General features: G+C 42.6%; 1 protein-coding gene across 2 annotated transcripts in view; it reads left to right on the top strand.

The window, feature by feature from the left end:
- PRLR (prolactin receptor) overlaps positions 1–14,607 on the top strand; it is a 154,014-nt gene that overhangs the window by 135,681 nt on the left and 3,726 nt on the right. For both annotated transcript variants that reach the window (XM_007097418.3, XM_042996651.1), the window contains 7 exons: positions 1,303–1,413; positions 4,232–4,364; positions 5,797–5,966; positions 10,186–10,355; positions 12,063–12,204; positions 13,734–13,833; positions 14,344–14,413. In XM_007097418.3, coding sequence (XP_007097480.1) covers positions 1,347–1,413; positions 4,232–4,364; positions 5,797–5,966; positions 10,186–10,355; positions 12,063–12,204; positions 13,734–13,833; positions 14,344–14,413 — 852 coding nt within the window. In that variant the 5' untranslated portion in view covers positions 1,303–1,346. The remainder of the gene's footprint in view (positions 1–1,302; positions 1,414–4,231; positions 4,365–5,796; positions 5,967–10,185; positions 10,356–12,062; positions 12,205–13,733; positions 13,834–14,343; positions 14,414–14,607) is intronic.

The raw sequence follows: 14,607 nt of genomic DNA on the forward strand, positions 1-14,607 counted from the left end.
GCTTAGATGGGGCAGGTGGTTTAGAATGTGCAACCTGGGAAGGAGGAGGCATTAAGAAGGAATCCTGGAAGAGTAACTAGAAGGTCCCCAAAGAATGACATGCTGGCTGCCTCACAGGAGGCCATTACTAAACCAAGAGCCCCAAAATAAGAGGGTTACTTGATGGTGCCTAGGTACCCCAAATCTCTGCTGTCACTAGGATTTCTACTTCCCAGTATGCCTCGTAGGGAGCGGTATCAGGTGGAGAAAGCCTTCTAGAAGTTGTCCCTTAGATGGTATCCAGCTGGTAGGTGGGGAACCCCCCACTCTGGCCAGGAGGAATGGGGGAAGGCTGGTCTTTTCAGGGTTCATCAAACAACACTCAGCCATTTCAAATGTCTCAAGACAGGCAGCCTTGCCTCTGGACGGTCTTCCCTTGATTACAAAAATCATAAAATTTAAAAGAAAATATATGCCATGTGTTTCCAAGAATTTACACTTAGTTCATCAAATCCTTTGTTTTCTGAGAGTGTTTTGGAGTCCAACAAGACTATTGAGGCTTTTTCAAATGTCTTTAAAAATGCTTTTTTTTAAAGAAGGACATTAGAAGGCTTTGAAATTTGTTCCAAGAGTAAAAATAATAATATTAATAATAAATTGCTCAAAACTCTCAACCCCTGCAGGTTCAAAATTTACTTAACATTCCAAAACCAATAGACTTGAATTATTACAGGGGTTGTCATTTCTTGAAAGAGGAAAAAGAAAGAGGCTCACTGGAGTTCACTGGGCGGTTCTCAGTTGTGCCCATGGCCCAGCCAACTTCTTACTTAGCTTACACCTTCAGAGGAAGCCCCCCCCTAACTTGGCATCAATGAGGGCAGGTTAAAGTCATACTGAGGGTACTTGGCTTTTCAGCCTGGCTTATTTTTGACTGGTGGATCAAAGCCCTCCAAGAATGGCTCTCTTGTGGGGCACACGATCTGTGTCACATAACATTGGTGGTGTATTGTTAGGTGAGCAAAGAGTGGAAACAGAACAGTTTTTCTTTGAGGTGTGTGTAAATGAGCGGCTGCCAAGCAGCTGCCCTTGAACGCTGTCTTCTGGTGACCTCTGGTGGTAGAATTTGTCCTAGCATGTGTGCATGTATGCTTCTGAGCCAAGCCATCCAACCATGTTACAATTTTCCTACATTCCTTTCCTGCTGTTTTGTCATTCATGTTAGGCAAGGAGCAAGAATCAGTTGCAAACACCCAGAATAAAGTGGTGCATGTGCCTGACCAGACTGTTATTTCACAAAAAGTTGCCTGGTGCCTTTTCTTTCAGTGAAAGCCTGATACATTTCCTGTAGAAAGAGAAAAGAAGCTAAAATGAAGGAAAGTGTGGCATCCACAATTTTCGTTTTGCTACTTTTTCTCAACACCAGACTCCTGAATGGTAAGTAAGAGACTGTCCTGCTCTCTTTAATTCCATGGGGTGTTTCTTGAGAGGGTGGAGAGTCCATATAGTCCTCTTGTACTGCAGTTACAAGAAAGGAAAGTGTCAAAGTGATTTGCTGCTATTAATTTGCAGTATTTTTTTGGCACTAAAATTAATGCAGAAATTAATGCAAAGGAAGCAATGCGGTGAATGCAAAGGCATGTCCCTATGTTGTGCCTTCTGTCCTCACTCTGGGAATGCAGTGAAGCCGCTGTATGAACAAGACCAGAGTCTCAGTCCAGCCTTCCAGCTACTACTAGCTATATATGGAACCTTGAGCCAATCACTCAATCTCTCTGGGGTTCCGCTTTTTCAAAGTGAGGATAATGATGTTCCCTCCACCTCAGATGAAATAATATATATGTGGAAAATCTTTGAAAAAGTGTAAAGAGATAACAGGGATTGCTATTACATGGTCGGAAACATATAGCCAACTCTGTTGTCTGTGCCCATGGGAGAAATGAAGTTCACAGAGCCAGCATGCTGGTAGGTACATTTCAGTGCCGCCACCTCTGTGTATCTTTGGGTGTGGATACTTTTGTATATACTTCTGTGTATTAACTTCTCTATGTGTATCTGATTGCAAATGCTTCTCTGTGTATACCAATGTAAGTATACGTCTGTGTGTGTACCTCCATGAATGTGTATATTTCAATGTGTGTACCTGCCTGTGCTCTCTGAGTATGCATATGCATGTATGTCTTTGGAGGCGGGGGGGTGTGCATGTGTGTGTTTGTGAGGTGGGCTCTATGTGGGTATTTGTGTGTACCTGTGTGTATGGTGCCTATGTGGTTGTCCCTCTGTGTGCACTTTATAAGGATAGTGAGACAGTCCATTAATTTTCACTGTGTCCGCTAAAGTGAATGAAAGGAACATTTGACTAATCATAATTTCACAGCTGTGCTCTCCTCTCTTGAGTTTCCTAGAAGTACTATGAATAACCAGTGAAATGTAGAAGAGATAAGCTTCCAGAGAGAAAAGGACAATAGAGATCAGTATAATCCATGGGGAAACTTGAAGTGCTCAAATAATCATCAGTTGCCTTAATTGTCTTCTGAATATACTCATTATTGAGCCATAGGTTTGGGGGGGGGGGGGAGTTGGTTAATAAACCTTTCTGTCCCACACACTCCTTCCCACCCACAACAAAACACAGCAAACAAATTGTTTCAACCTGTGAGATTGTCTTGAAGAAATTTTCCCTGGAGGAGGAATGATGTTACAAATATCAGCAGACCTAAACCCAGGCGGGCTGGCATGGATTCCAAGGTTTTCTGTAGTTCTTTGACGGTTTTCAGGGGGACTGGGAGCCAGAGGTAGCTTGGCTCCCGCTGACATGATTAGCCCAGTGTCCTCTGCCCATCCTATGCACCTCATCATATCATTCCATGAAATTCTTTCTGGCTAGTTTTGCCTGGTACCCCTTCTTCCATGCCTGTCCTCCTCCGACTTGCCCTTTCTGATCTGGTGCTCAGCAAGAAATTCTGGCCCAGGAGCCAGCAGGAGGGGGGTGGGGGTAGTGGGGAGGGGACAAGTGTGAGAGAAAACAGACAGAACCCTCCCTCCCACCGAGTTGCTGAGACTGACACGTTTTGAAAGCTCTCCTCTCTGCTGCTGACTTTCTCCACTAAGCTCTAGCTCAGGCATCCAGCTTGGGGAAAAAGGAGGATCAGCTGGGGTTCTGTGGATGGGCACGGTGGCACTCCTAGCCCAGCAGCACAGGGCAAACTCCCAGGGCCACTCTTTCCCCTCTTTGGACCTGACAGATAAGGAAGAAGAGAGGGGGCAAGCTCACCAAGAGCTTTGGGGATTAAGCAAGTAAAAAACCCCATTCTCTTGACATTATATTTTCCACATCACCTCATTCAGACCTTCTAGCTTCCAACTGGGATTAGACACAGCTCTTGTATAATAATGGTAGCTGGTAACCAGGAGGGCAGCTCTCCACTCCCTCACCTCTTACCATGCCTCCCACCCCCAAAAGAGTCATAAAACTACAAGGAAGCCCTTTGCCACTCACCACAAAAAGACCCAAGGGGAAGGGGGAAAATATAAGACAAAAGGGACTAAAAAACAAGATTCAGAAATGGGGGTGGAAGAATGAGGAGACAGAGGGTGAGACTGGGTCAGAGGTCCAAGCCAAATGGAATCAAAGGAAAATGAAGGCCACAGATTGAGTCAATGGTGTGGGAATGGCAGAAAGATGGAGATTTGTGAGCAGATGAAGTGCCAGAGAGCCCTGTTTCAGCAGAGTGTCCCCAGGATGCTGGTGCCTGGGGGAGAATTCTTTCCACAGTCACCCTTATACTGTGAGATGGTGTCAGTTTCATAGACTCTGGGATTGAGGAAGGGCCACGTCCTCTTCAGTCCATGTGTACCCTTATAGTCAGTCACCAATCCCAGTTAGTTTCTTACCTCACAGGACGTACAAGCACAGGCATACACACACACAAACACACACACACACACACACACACACACACACAGCTCTGTCTCTCTGTCTCTCTCTCTCTCTCTCTCTCTCACACACACACACACACACACACACACACACACACAGCTCTTTCTCTCAGTCCTGCCAACATCCGGGCAGCCCACAGAGGAATGTTACCGGATGCTGACACTGTGGCATTTCTGAGCAACCCACCCCTAGGCCTGCTCACCCCAAGACCTCATCACTGGGCTGGTCCCACGAATCTGCTTCTGTCACCAGCAGGATGGTCGAATGGTTGAATGCACCCTCATCTTTACCTCAGATGCTTCTGGTTTTTTCTAGGACAATCACCTCCTGGAAAACCTGAGATCCTTAAATGTCGTTCTCCTGAAAAGGAGACATTCACCTGCTGGTGGAAGCCTGGGGAAGATGGAGGTCTCCCTACCAATTACACACTGACTTACCACAAGGAAGGGTAAGTTTTCTTCTGTGCTATCAACCCACGTGACCGCTCTCAATCTCCCAGCACAAAGAACACTGGTTCTGAGTTAGAATTGCCACACTTCCCTGGATTGACACTAGTAAGGCTCCTACCACTGGGGCAAAGAACTTACTGTTCATGTCCACATTCTCGTGTTAATGTCCTTCAGGAGCTCCCTAGATGCGCATAAGCTCTTTTGCCACCCCAGAAATATAATACGGCATTGTTTCCACTGCCTGTCTGAAGCTTAGGTTGTAGCCCAAAGTCACATATGAATCGTTCCTGAGTGCTCATTAATTTTAGATGCTTATCTGTAAACCTTGTGCCATGTGTAATTTGTCTTTTAGTAATTGTTACTTTTGCGATATAAGTGGATTATCATGTAATCCTTAACAACCATGGTAACGTTAGGTTTTCTAACTTGTTTTGTGACCAAGTAAAGAGCCCTCAAAGCAAAGGAAGGTAAGGACTTTTCCTTAGCGTTTGCTGATCCAGGATCCAGGATCGTCCCGGGGGTGTATTTGGAGCTAAGGTTTCAGTGAGGGCTGAACAAGGTCATCTCCAGGGGAAGATTTTGTTTTACTCATAATGAAACCTTTCTGGAAATCCCAGGAGGGCTGTAGTCCTGTGGTTGCAACAGCTGGCCCACCTCCCAAGGACTGCACTTTGTTGGACACAAAGCTGTCATCCCTTCTGGGACCCAAAGGAGGATGCATGTAAATAGATTTCAGGAACTCACACGGGTGACTGGAATCAAATACACCTTCACACCTTGTGGCGGGTCTTGCAGTGAGGCTGTGAAGTCTAAATGTGAGCAGCCCAGTGAGCCACCTGGTCCTGAACTCTCTCTTTTCTGAGTCCCTTGCCTCTGTTGTTGACTTAGTGCAGTCTGAAATACACCGACATCAATTTTTATCCTCTTTCATCTTTTGTTAATGAAATGTGACTCAACACCTATGTGCAAGAAATGCCGCGTGTGCACAACCCGCAGGGTGTGTGTAAGGGGGAGAGTCCCATTTCCTGAGATGGCCCAGTGGCCATTCTCTGAGTAGGGTGGCACCTTGGCCATTGAAAGTGCAAGTGTTTATTGGCAAGGGGCACAAATCACAAAGCCCACAAACACCTGCCGAAGGGAAGTGACGGTGAGAAGCAGGGTCGCTGGGGACCTGATGTAACTCTTCTATCACCATCCCCAGCACCCTCTTTCCTGTCTCACTCCCAGCTGACATGGGCAGGACACAGATGTTGGGGGAGCCATTCCTTAGCTCTGGTATTTGTATTGGAACATCTGATCCTCAAAAGCCAGTGTTAATGATCTATTCAGAAAAAGACTAAAAAATAAAAATAAATAAATAAATAAGAAAAGAAAAAGACTAAACTCTTTTTACTACTTTCTTATTCACTGCTAATATATCACTCATTGCAGAGAGACACTCACACATGAATGTCCAGACTACATAACCAGTGGCCCCAATTCCTGTTACTTCAACAAGAAGCACACCTCCATCTGGACAATGTACATCATCACAATAAATGCCACAAACCAGATGGGAAGCACTTCCTCGGATCCACGTTATGTGGACGTGACTTACATAGGTAAGGGGAAGGGCGACAGGTAAGGAATTTGTTACTCCGTTATGGATTTGCCAGTAGTCAAACTCAGTTTGAGTCTTCTTGGCTTTTGCACGCGTCCCACAAAAGAAAGATGAGAAAATTTACAATACCCTGCTCAACTGAGTTTTTCAAACCAACTTTAATTGAGTCATTCATAGCGGTAGGACTGGCCCTCGGGATCCTTGTGTTTCTGTGCTTTCCCTTGACCCTTCTTCCCATCCTCTTGCATCCAGAAGGAATGTTCTATTTATGCTTCCCTGCAGCCCTCCTCCTGCAACCAATGTCCCCTTCTCTCTTATTTTGTCCCTCCCAAGGGAAGACAGAGCTACCCCACAGAATAGCACCTCTCAGGAGGTATTCATCTGCTTCTGTATCCAAGGAATTACTCCAACTGACTTGCCCCAGATTCAATTTTCAGTATACGTGTGCTCAGCAACTGGAGCCATTATTTCAAAAATAAATAATTTGGGGAGTGAATACTTGAAGAGCAGTCTGAAGGCCAAGATCACAAGCACAAAGTTTGGAGAAGTCATTAGCAAAGCGAAACAAAGCCAACCTGAGAGCTGCTTCTTGCTTTGCATGATCAGCAGTGAGCTACGGGACAACTAGGCATAACTGTAGTGGCCTGGATGGTTTAGCAAGGGTGACAAAAGGAATCTTAGGACAAGAGATGGCTTGGCCAGGCCTGAGTTCAGCCCTCATCTTGGGTAATAGTCTAGGGAATAGCTAATTAGGCTCATGGTTACCCAAGTCTTCCTGATTTACCTACCACCACTCAATAAGGAAAATCAGATTAGGATTCTCAAGTGTTCCCTTGCATATATATCATCCCATTGGTATTGTATCAGTGGCTTATCCTGAAAAACTAAAAAAGCTTCCAACACCAACCAGTGCACACTTGAATATTTTCTTCCTGCAGCAAATCATTGGAATGAGCATGGGCTGGGAACTGAATTCGATCTTAGTTTAAGAAACTCAGAAAGGCAACCCCACTGGCAAGTAGGAATAAATTAAATTCTAGTCATATAAATTACTTGAGATACGAAGCCTTTAAGATGCTAAGTGCCAACTAATTCCTTTGTCGTGGGCTTTTTCTTACATTTTTAACATTTGAGGGCAAAACAGCAAAAACAAAAGAAGTTCTGAAATGAGCAGTTGCTATAATGAGAGCATTCACAAAAAAATGGAATCACTAAAGAGTAGGACCTTTAAAAAGTGAAATCAATGAGGGCATCGATTTCACATGGGCTCTGGAAAACAAATTCTCTGGTGAAAAAAGTGTTGGGCCGTATTTTCCAAAACAATGGAAGGAGGGTTTATGGAACTCTCCTCCTATGGGGAGGGTCAAACCCTCCTATGACCCTGCAGCATCCAGTGCTGGTAACAGGCCATAGAAGTTCATTTAAAAATCAGTGTGCACTACAGTACATTTTCTATCAGCTGGAGTCTCATCCAGTGATAACCTGCAGTACAGAATGACAATATTGGCAGATAATGTCTCAGAAATAGATTGTGTTGTTGCTGATCTCGTTACTGCCATTGAATAATATTTAGCGATGTTGAAGACACTTGAAAGGAGTGATTCCCAACTGGTGGCTGTTTTGCCCCCCGCAGGATAGTTAGCAATTACAGGAAACATCTCCACATAGTGCAACCTGGAGAGGAGGGTTGAGGGAATTACTGATGTTTAATGGGCAGAGGCCAGAAACGCTGCGAAGGCTCAGCATCCTACACACACACCCCACTGCCAACAAAGAAGGATCTGGTCCAAAATACATAATGCTGAGGTTGAGCAACTTTGCTTTAAAGGATTCGTCGTAAACATTTTGTTGGCATTTTTGCACAAATAGTTTTTGATCAGAGGCGTTTCTCAGTATTATGTTTAGCTTAAAACCTTTGTAGATGATGTTTGTTTAGTAAGTACATATCATCCTTTCAGGAAGTACAATCACCCTTAGTAACAAATAAGCATTAGGATTGGTGGCAAATTTTCCAGAGTTCACTTTTTTAGGTAACTGTAGATTATAATCCCAAAACACTATAGTTAACACACACATCCCAAACCTGGCATGGAGAATTATTTGAGAAGGTAATAAATGAATAGAGAAAATATTACTGACCAGCAGGACTGAGATTAGGGGAAGACAAGTTGGTATCCAAGGCACCTCACTCTTAAGGAGGGATTCACAGACCTGTACTTAAAGGAACCTCAGAGTAAGTGCCTCCTTAATTTTTTGAGACAGAGTACAAAACTCACCTTTGTACTCATTTTAAAATGTTCAATCCAGTGGTATTAGTTCATTCACAGTGTTCTGCAATGACCATCACTATCTAGTTCCAGAATATTTTCACCACTCCAGATGGAAACTTCATACCCATTAACCAGTTACTCTGGATTTCCCACTCTACCCCAACTCCAGAGCAATCACTAATCTGCTTTCTGTCTCTATAGATTTGCCTATTCTGGAAATTTCAAACATATGGAATCAGATAGTATATGGCCTTTTGTGTCTGGCTTCTTTCACTTAGTCTAATGTTTTCAAGATTCATCTATTGTCTAGCATATGTCAGTACTTCCTCCCCTTTTATGGCGGAAGAGTCTTCCATTATGTGGATATTAACCCATCATCAACTGATGGATGTTTGAGTTGTTTCCACCTATTGGATGCTATGAGTAGTGTGCTATGAACACTCAGGCAGGAATTTTTGTTTGAGCACCTGCTTTCTTTTTTTTTATATATGAAATTTATTGTCAAGTTGGTTTGCATACAACACCCAGTGCTCATCCCAACAGGTGCCCTCCTCAATGCCCATCACCCACCCTCCCCTCCCTCCCAACCCCCATCAACCCTCAGTTTATTCTCAGTTTTTAAGAGTCTCTTATGGTTTGCCTCCCTCCCTCTCTTTTTTTTTCCCTTCCCCTCCCCCATGGTCTTCTGTTAAGTTTCTCAGGATCCACATAAGAGTGAAAACATATGGTATCTGTCTTTCTCTGTATGGCTTATTTCACTTAGCATCACACTCTCCAGTTCCATCCCCGTTGCTACAAAGGGCCATATTTCATTCTTTCTCATTGCCATGTAGTATTCCATTGTATATATAAACCACAATTTCTTTATCCATTCATCAGTTGATGGACATTTAGGCTCTTTCCATAATTTGGCTATTGTTGAAAGTGCTGCTATAAACAATGGGGTACAAGTGCCCCTATGCATCAGCACTCCTGTATCTGTTGGGTAAATTCCTAGCAGTGCTATTGCTGGGTCACAGGGTAGATCTATTTTTAATTTTTTGAGGAACCTCCACACTTTTTTCCAGAGCGGCTGCACCAGTTTGCATTCCCACCAACAGTGCAAGAGGGTTCCCATTTCTCCGCATCCTCACCAGCATCTATAGTCTCCTGATTTGTTCATTTTAGCCCTTCTGACTGGCATGAGGTGATACCTCAGTGTGGTTTTGATTTGTATTTCCCTGATGAGGAGCGACGTTAAGCAACTTTTCATGTGCCTGTTGGCCATCTGGATGTCTTCTTTAGAGAAGTGTCTATTCATGTCTTCTGCCCATTTCTTCACTGGATTATTTGTTTTTTGGGTGTGGAGTTTGGTGAGTTCTTTATAGATTTAACTAGCCCTTTGTCCGATACATCATTTGCAAATATCTTTTCCCATTCCATTGGTTGCCTTTTAGTTTTGTTGATTGTTTCCTTTGCAGTGAGCACCTGCTTTCATATCTTTTGAGTATATACCTAGGAGTGAAATTGATGACACGGTAATACTATATTTAAGTTTCTAAGTAACTTCCAGACTTTTTTGTACAATGGCTATACCATTTTACATTCCCATCAGCAATGTATGAAGGTTCCAACTTCTCTAATGTTCTTCCCAACACTTGTTATTTTTCAGTTTTTGAATTCTAGCCATTCTAGCAGGTATGAACTGCTCTCTCATTGTGGTTTTGACTTGCATTTCCCAATGACTTTTGAGCTTCATTCCTGTGCTTGTTGGTCATTTGTGCCTCCTTAAATTTTACATCTTTCTTGCTTCAACCTAACCTCAGTTCTTCTTACCAGCACCTGATACCAAATGCAAAGTGTCTCATAACCATGGTGGAGTGAAATAGTAGAGAAAGCTGCCTTTAAGTCATATAGTTCTGTGTTCAAATGCTACTTTTACTAAATATGTAGTTTCTTTCATATCTACAGTTGAACCAGACCCTCCTGTGAACCTGACTTTGGAATTAAAACAGCCAGAAGACAAAAAACCGTATCTGTGGATGAAATGGTTCCCACCCACCCTGGTTGATGTAAGATCTGGTTGGCTCACACTCCAGTACGAAATTCGATTAAAACCCGAGAAAGCCACTGAGTGGGAGGTGAGTCAACTAGAAGCTTTTGGAAGGAACCAGGTCCTTGGCAAAGTTCAAGCCCTCACAGCTGAGAATAGATGATTCTTCATTATTGGGCAACCATGTTGCCCTCTTGATGCTGATGTGACCTAGTCAGATGTGGAAGTGCCTTCTCCCCTCCACTGGGATTGATGGGAACTCATCTTCATAGCTCTCTAGGGCTAGTCCCTTGCACTGAACATCCTCTTCCACCAGATTTCCAACCCACTTCCCTCAGGATATCTTAGATTAAGACACTCATGCATGTACCTACATGGCACTAAGTAGGAGGAAAACAATCTCAGTGTAACCACTTCATGGTCAATGGTATTTTTATTCACTTTCAAATACTTCAATGTAAAGAAATCATACTGTAAATTACAGGCATTTTAATAGTTCACTCTAAAATATTTTTGTATATGTCTCTTTCAAAAAGGGAACATTTGATTTCACTCATATGTGGATTTAAAGAACAAAACAAATGAACAAAGAAAAAAGAGACAAACACAACAACAGACTCTAAACTACAGAGAACAAACTGGTAGCTGCCAGAGGAGAGGTGGGTGGGACATGGGTAAAATAGAGGGAGTTAAGAGTACACTTATTGTGATGAGCACTGACTAATGTATAGAATGATTGAATCATTATATTGTACACCTGAAACTAATATAATGCTGTATGTTAATTATGCTTAAACTTAAAAAAAAAAAAGATACTCCAAACCCACTAGCAATGATAAAATTTTTAACGGGAGCATTTCCAAACATAGCCAAAATAATAGGATCACACATAGAAAATTAATTAAAATTCCTTAATATCATTTAACAGCCAGTCCATATTTTAATTCCCCCCAATTGCTTCAAAATATGTCTGTAGAAGCTAGTTTGTCCAAACCACAATCCACTCCAAGAACACACATTGTTATATCCTGGTTGTTATATCCCTTTGGTCTCAACATGCTCAGGAGACTGGGCCCCTTGTCCCATAGAATGTCCCGCCTTCTGTATTTGTCTGATGAGTTCTCTGTGAGGTCATTTAGCTACTTTCTCTGCCCCTGTATTTCCTGTACCCAGACCATTAAATCTAAAAATCTGATTATTCAGGTAGAACAATTTTCAGCAAGAGAACTTCAGAGGTGATATTTTTTGCTTCATATTGCATCATACAAGGAGATGGAAATCATCTGGCCAACCCACTGTACCTGATGCTAAAACTGACTCTGGGATTAGAGAGATGACAACCTGATCCCTTGATTGTAAATTTATGTTTCATTTGTACACTATTGTTTCAACATACTGAAGGTCCCGTTCTCTTTCATCTAGTAGTTTTACACCAATTGGTAAGCCTTGAATCAATGAAGTCATTAGGGTTTACAAAATAACAATTTTCCAGTTTTACTAAATGGTTGTCTTCCATAAAGTAGAATTTAGAAGGGAGTAGAGGATAGGAGGCCGAATATTTGCCTTTCTGACAGAGAGCTCCAAATGGAGAGACAGAAAACCCATTACTTTTTGTGTGAGCAAAGCAAGGAGGAAAAGATGGGCTAAGAGGGTGGAATGGTGAGAACAGGGATTTCTCTACAAAATCTAGTTCGTTGGTCTCAGTTCTCCAACAGTCAGTTATCTAGGAGGAAAGTCTATGAAGAAGCATCACACAAGTCAGAGTGACTTCCTTGTTTTCCTTGTTTCTCTATAGACTCATTTTGCTGGGCAGCAGACTCAGTTTAAGATTCTCAGCTTATATCCAGGACAGAAATACCTTGTCCAGGTTCGCTGCAAGCCAGACCATGGATTCTGGAGTGAATGGAGCCCAGAGAGCTCCATTCAGATACCTAATGGTGAGTGTCTTGGCTCCCTTTTGCATACACTCCAAAATATTTTTTAATGATTGATTGATTGATTGATTGATTTTTGAGAGAGAGAGCACATGTGCACACAGAAAGAGGAAGAGCAGAGATAGAGGGAGAGAGAGAGAATCTCAAGTAGCTCTGCACTGTCAGCATAGAACCCCACGTGGACCTCAAACTCACGAACTGCAAGATCATGACCTGAGCTGAAATCGAGAGTTGGACGCTTAACCAGCTGAGCCACTCAGGTGCCCCTACTCCAAAATATTTTTAAAACAGAAAGAATTTAGTAAATTTGCATGTAATAACAGCTAACAGAGAAACTATGTTAAGCCTTAGCCAGAAAAATAAGTAGAGGTGTGTTTATCATCTCTCCATCCAATACAAAGACATTTGAAAGTGTAGCACTGCTGTCTGGGTCACTGTCAGTGAAGACCAGTTTCTAGAATAAGCCTGCAAACATAGGCTTGGCATGTCTCAGAGGGCTTGATGCTCAGTCATTCTGCCCTCCCCATCTACCCTATCCCTATAATTTGGTCAAGGTCATTGTCTAGTTGTCCCCAAATTTGTAAAGTGGTATGCCATCTCAAAGGCATGAACCAATTTTCAGTCTGTGATGTCAGTTACATCTTGGTCTCTATGCAGAGGTACAGTATGTAAAAGGCACTCGACTCCAAGTGCCATTAACCATGGGGCTTCTGCTCCACAACAGAATGATTCATCTTGCATTTCTAAAGTGTGTTACGGTTTATGAACCATAAACCATACCAGGGTTGGAAGGTTTGGGCCCTTCCAACCCTCTCAGGTATTCAGAGAGAATACGATTACCATCAGGAATTAAAAGTGAGGAAACTGAAGCTCAGTGAGGTTAGAGTCTTACTCAGAGCCACGTGACAAAGCCTACCTCTACTGACAACTTGCCTGGCCAAAGTATCAGGGCTTGCATTGGCTTGGCATACTGGAAAGAACACTGAACTGTGGGTCATCAGATTCACACATGCATCTCATTCAGTCCTCTCTCTTATTAAATAAATAAAAGCACCGGGTTTGGAAGCAGGAGGCCTGAGTTGCAGTCACGACTACAATTTTATAGTTTACATGCTCATGGGGAAATCACTCTTCCAGCCTCCGTGTCCTCATCTTTACATACAAGATAATGTACGTAAAAAGCTTAACACCGTGGATGGCTTTAGTAAGAACTTAATAAGTGACGGACTTTATTATTATTACTGCAACAGATCATGTGACCTTGAATTTCCTCTTTAAGGATCAAATAAAACAATATGTAAAGGGATTTTGAAGTTTATAGAGTACTGTGAAATATACACACTATTAAAATTTAATAATAAAAATTAAACCTGTCATCGATGCTACTCTATTTGGATTGCTGTTCAAATCAAAAGAGGTGTAGGTAAGGGGAAGGGGACTCTTTTGTTCAAAACTTGTGCTTATTAGTTTTGTTTGTTTGTTTTTAATGATGCTTTGATGTGATCAAAGCTTTCTGACTGTTTGCTTTTTAGATGTCACCATGAAAGATACCATTGTGTGGATCTTTGTGGCTGTTCTTTCTGCTGTCATCTGTCTGATTATGGTCGTGGCAGTGGCTTTGAAAGGCCATAGGTACTTTACTGTCTATCATCCTTCCTCCCCATCATGGTTGTCAGGGATTGTGGCAAAAAATACCGTATAAAAATAGTAGAAACCTACAGATAATTCAAGCACTTCATTTAAGCCATTAGCTGCAATGTGTTCACCCACAAAAAAATCTTTTATCAGTGATAGCAAAAGTAGCAGAACGGTCTCCTTTGAAGCTGGTGCTCTTTCCATCAGACTGAGGCTCCCAGTTATGAAATAGTAAAAATCTTCTAAGAGCAACTAAAATCAAGAGAAGCAAGAAATTCAAGTAATCCGCTAATTTCAGAATCAGCGTCCTCTATTAGCCAGAGCTAATTGTGATGCAAGCCCTTAAAATGATTGCCTTCACCATTGGTTGTTAGTCTCGGGGAGCCCCAGAAGTCTAACTCCTATCTACCATAGTCTGTAGCAGCTATTTGGAGAGGATACTAATCTTTCAAAAATCACAAAGTGAGAAGGTGAGTCATCTATTCTTTTTCACAAATTATTTTATAGCATGGTGACCTGCATCCTTCCACCAGTTCCTGGGCCAAAAATAAAAGGATTTGATACTCATCTGCTGGAGGTAAGTGGCAAAAGTGGGGAATGTAGTATGACCCTCTGCTTTGCAATGATTACCTTTACACATGCACACACAATTTCCATCCGTTCAGCCTGGCCAGCTCAGTCCCTGCCCAGCGGGTCCCTGCTCTTCAGCAAGTGTGTTTACAGAAAGCTGGGTGGAGGCATGAGAGTACTTACCTTTGGGAGAGAAAGCCA

The sequence above is a fragment of the Panthera tigris genome, chromosome A1 (genome assembly GCF_018350195.1).
Source record: "Panthera tigris isolate Pti1 chromosome A1, P.tigris_Pti1_mat1.1, whole genome shotgun sequence".
NCBI classification, from domain to species: Eukaryota; Metazoa; Chordata; class Mammalia; order Carnivora; family Felidae; genus Panthera; species Panthera tigris.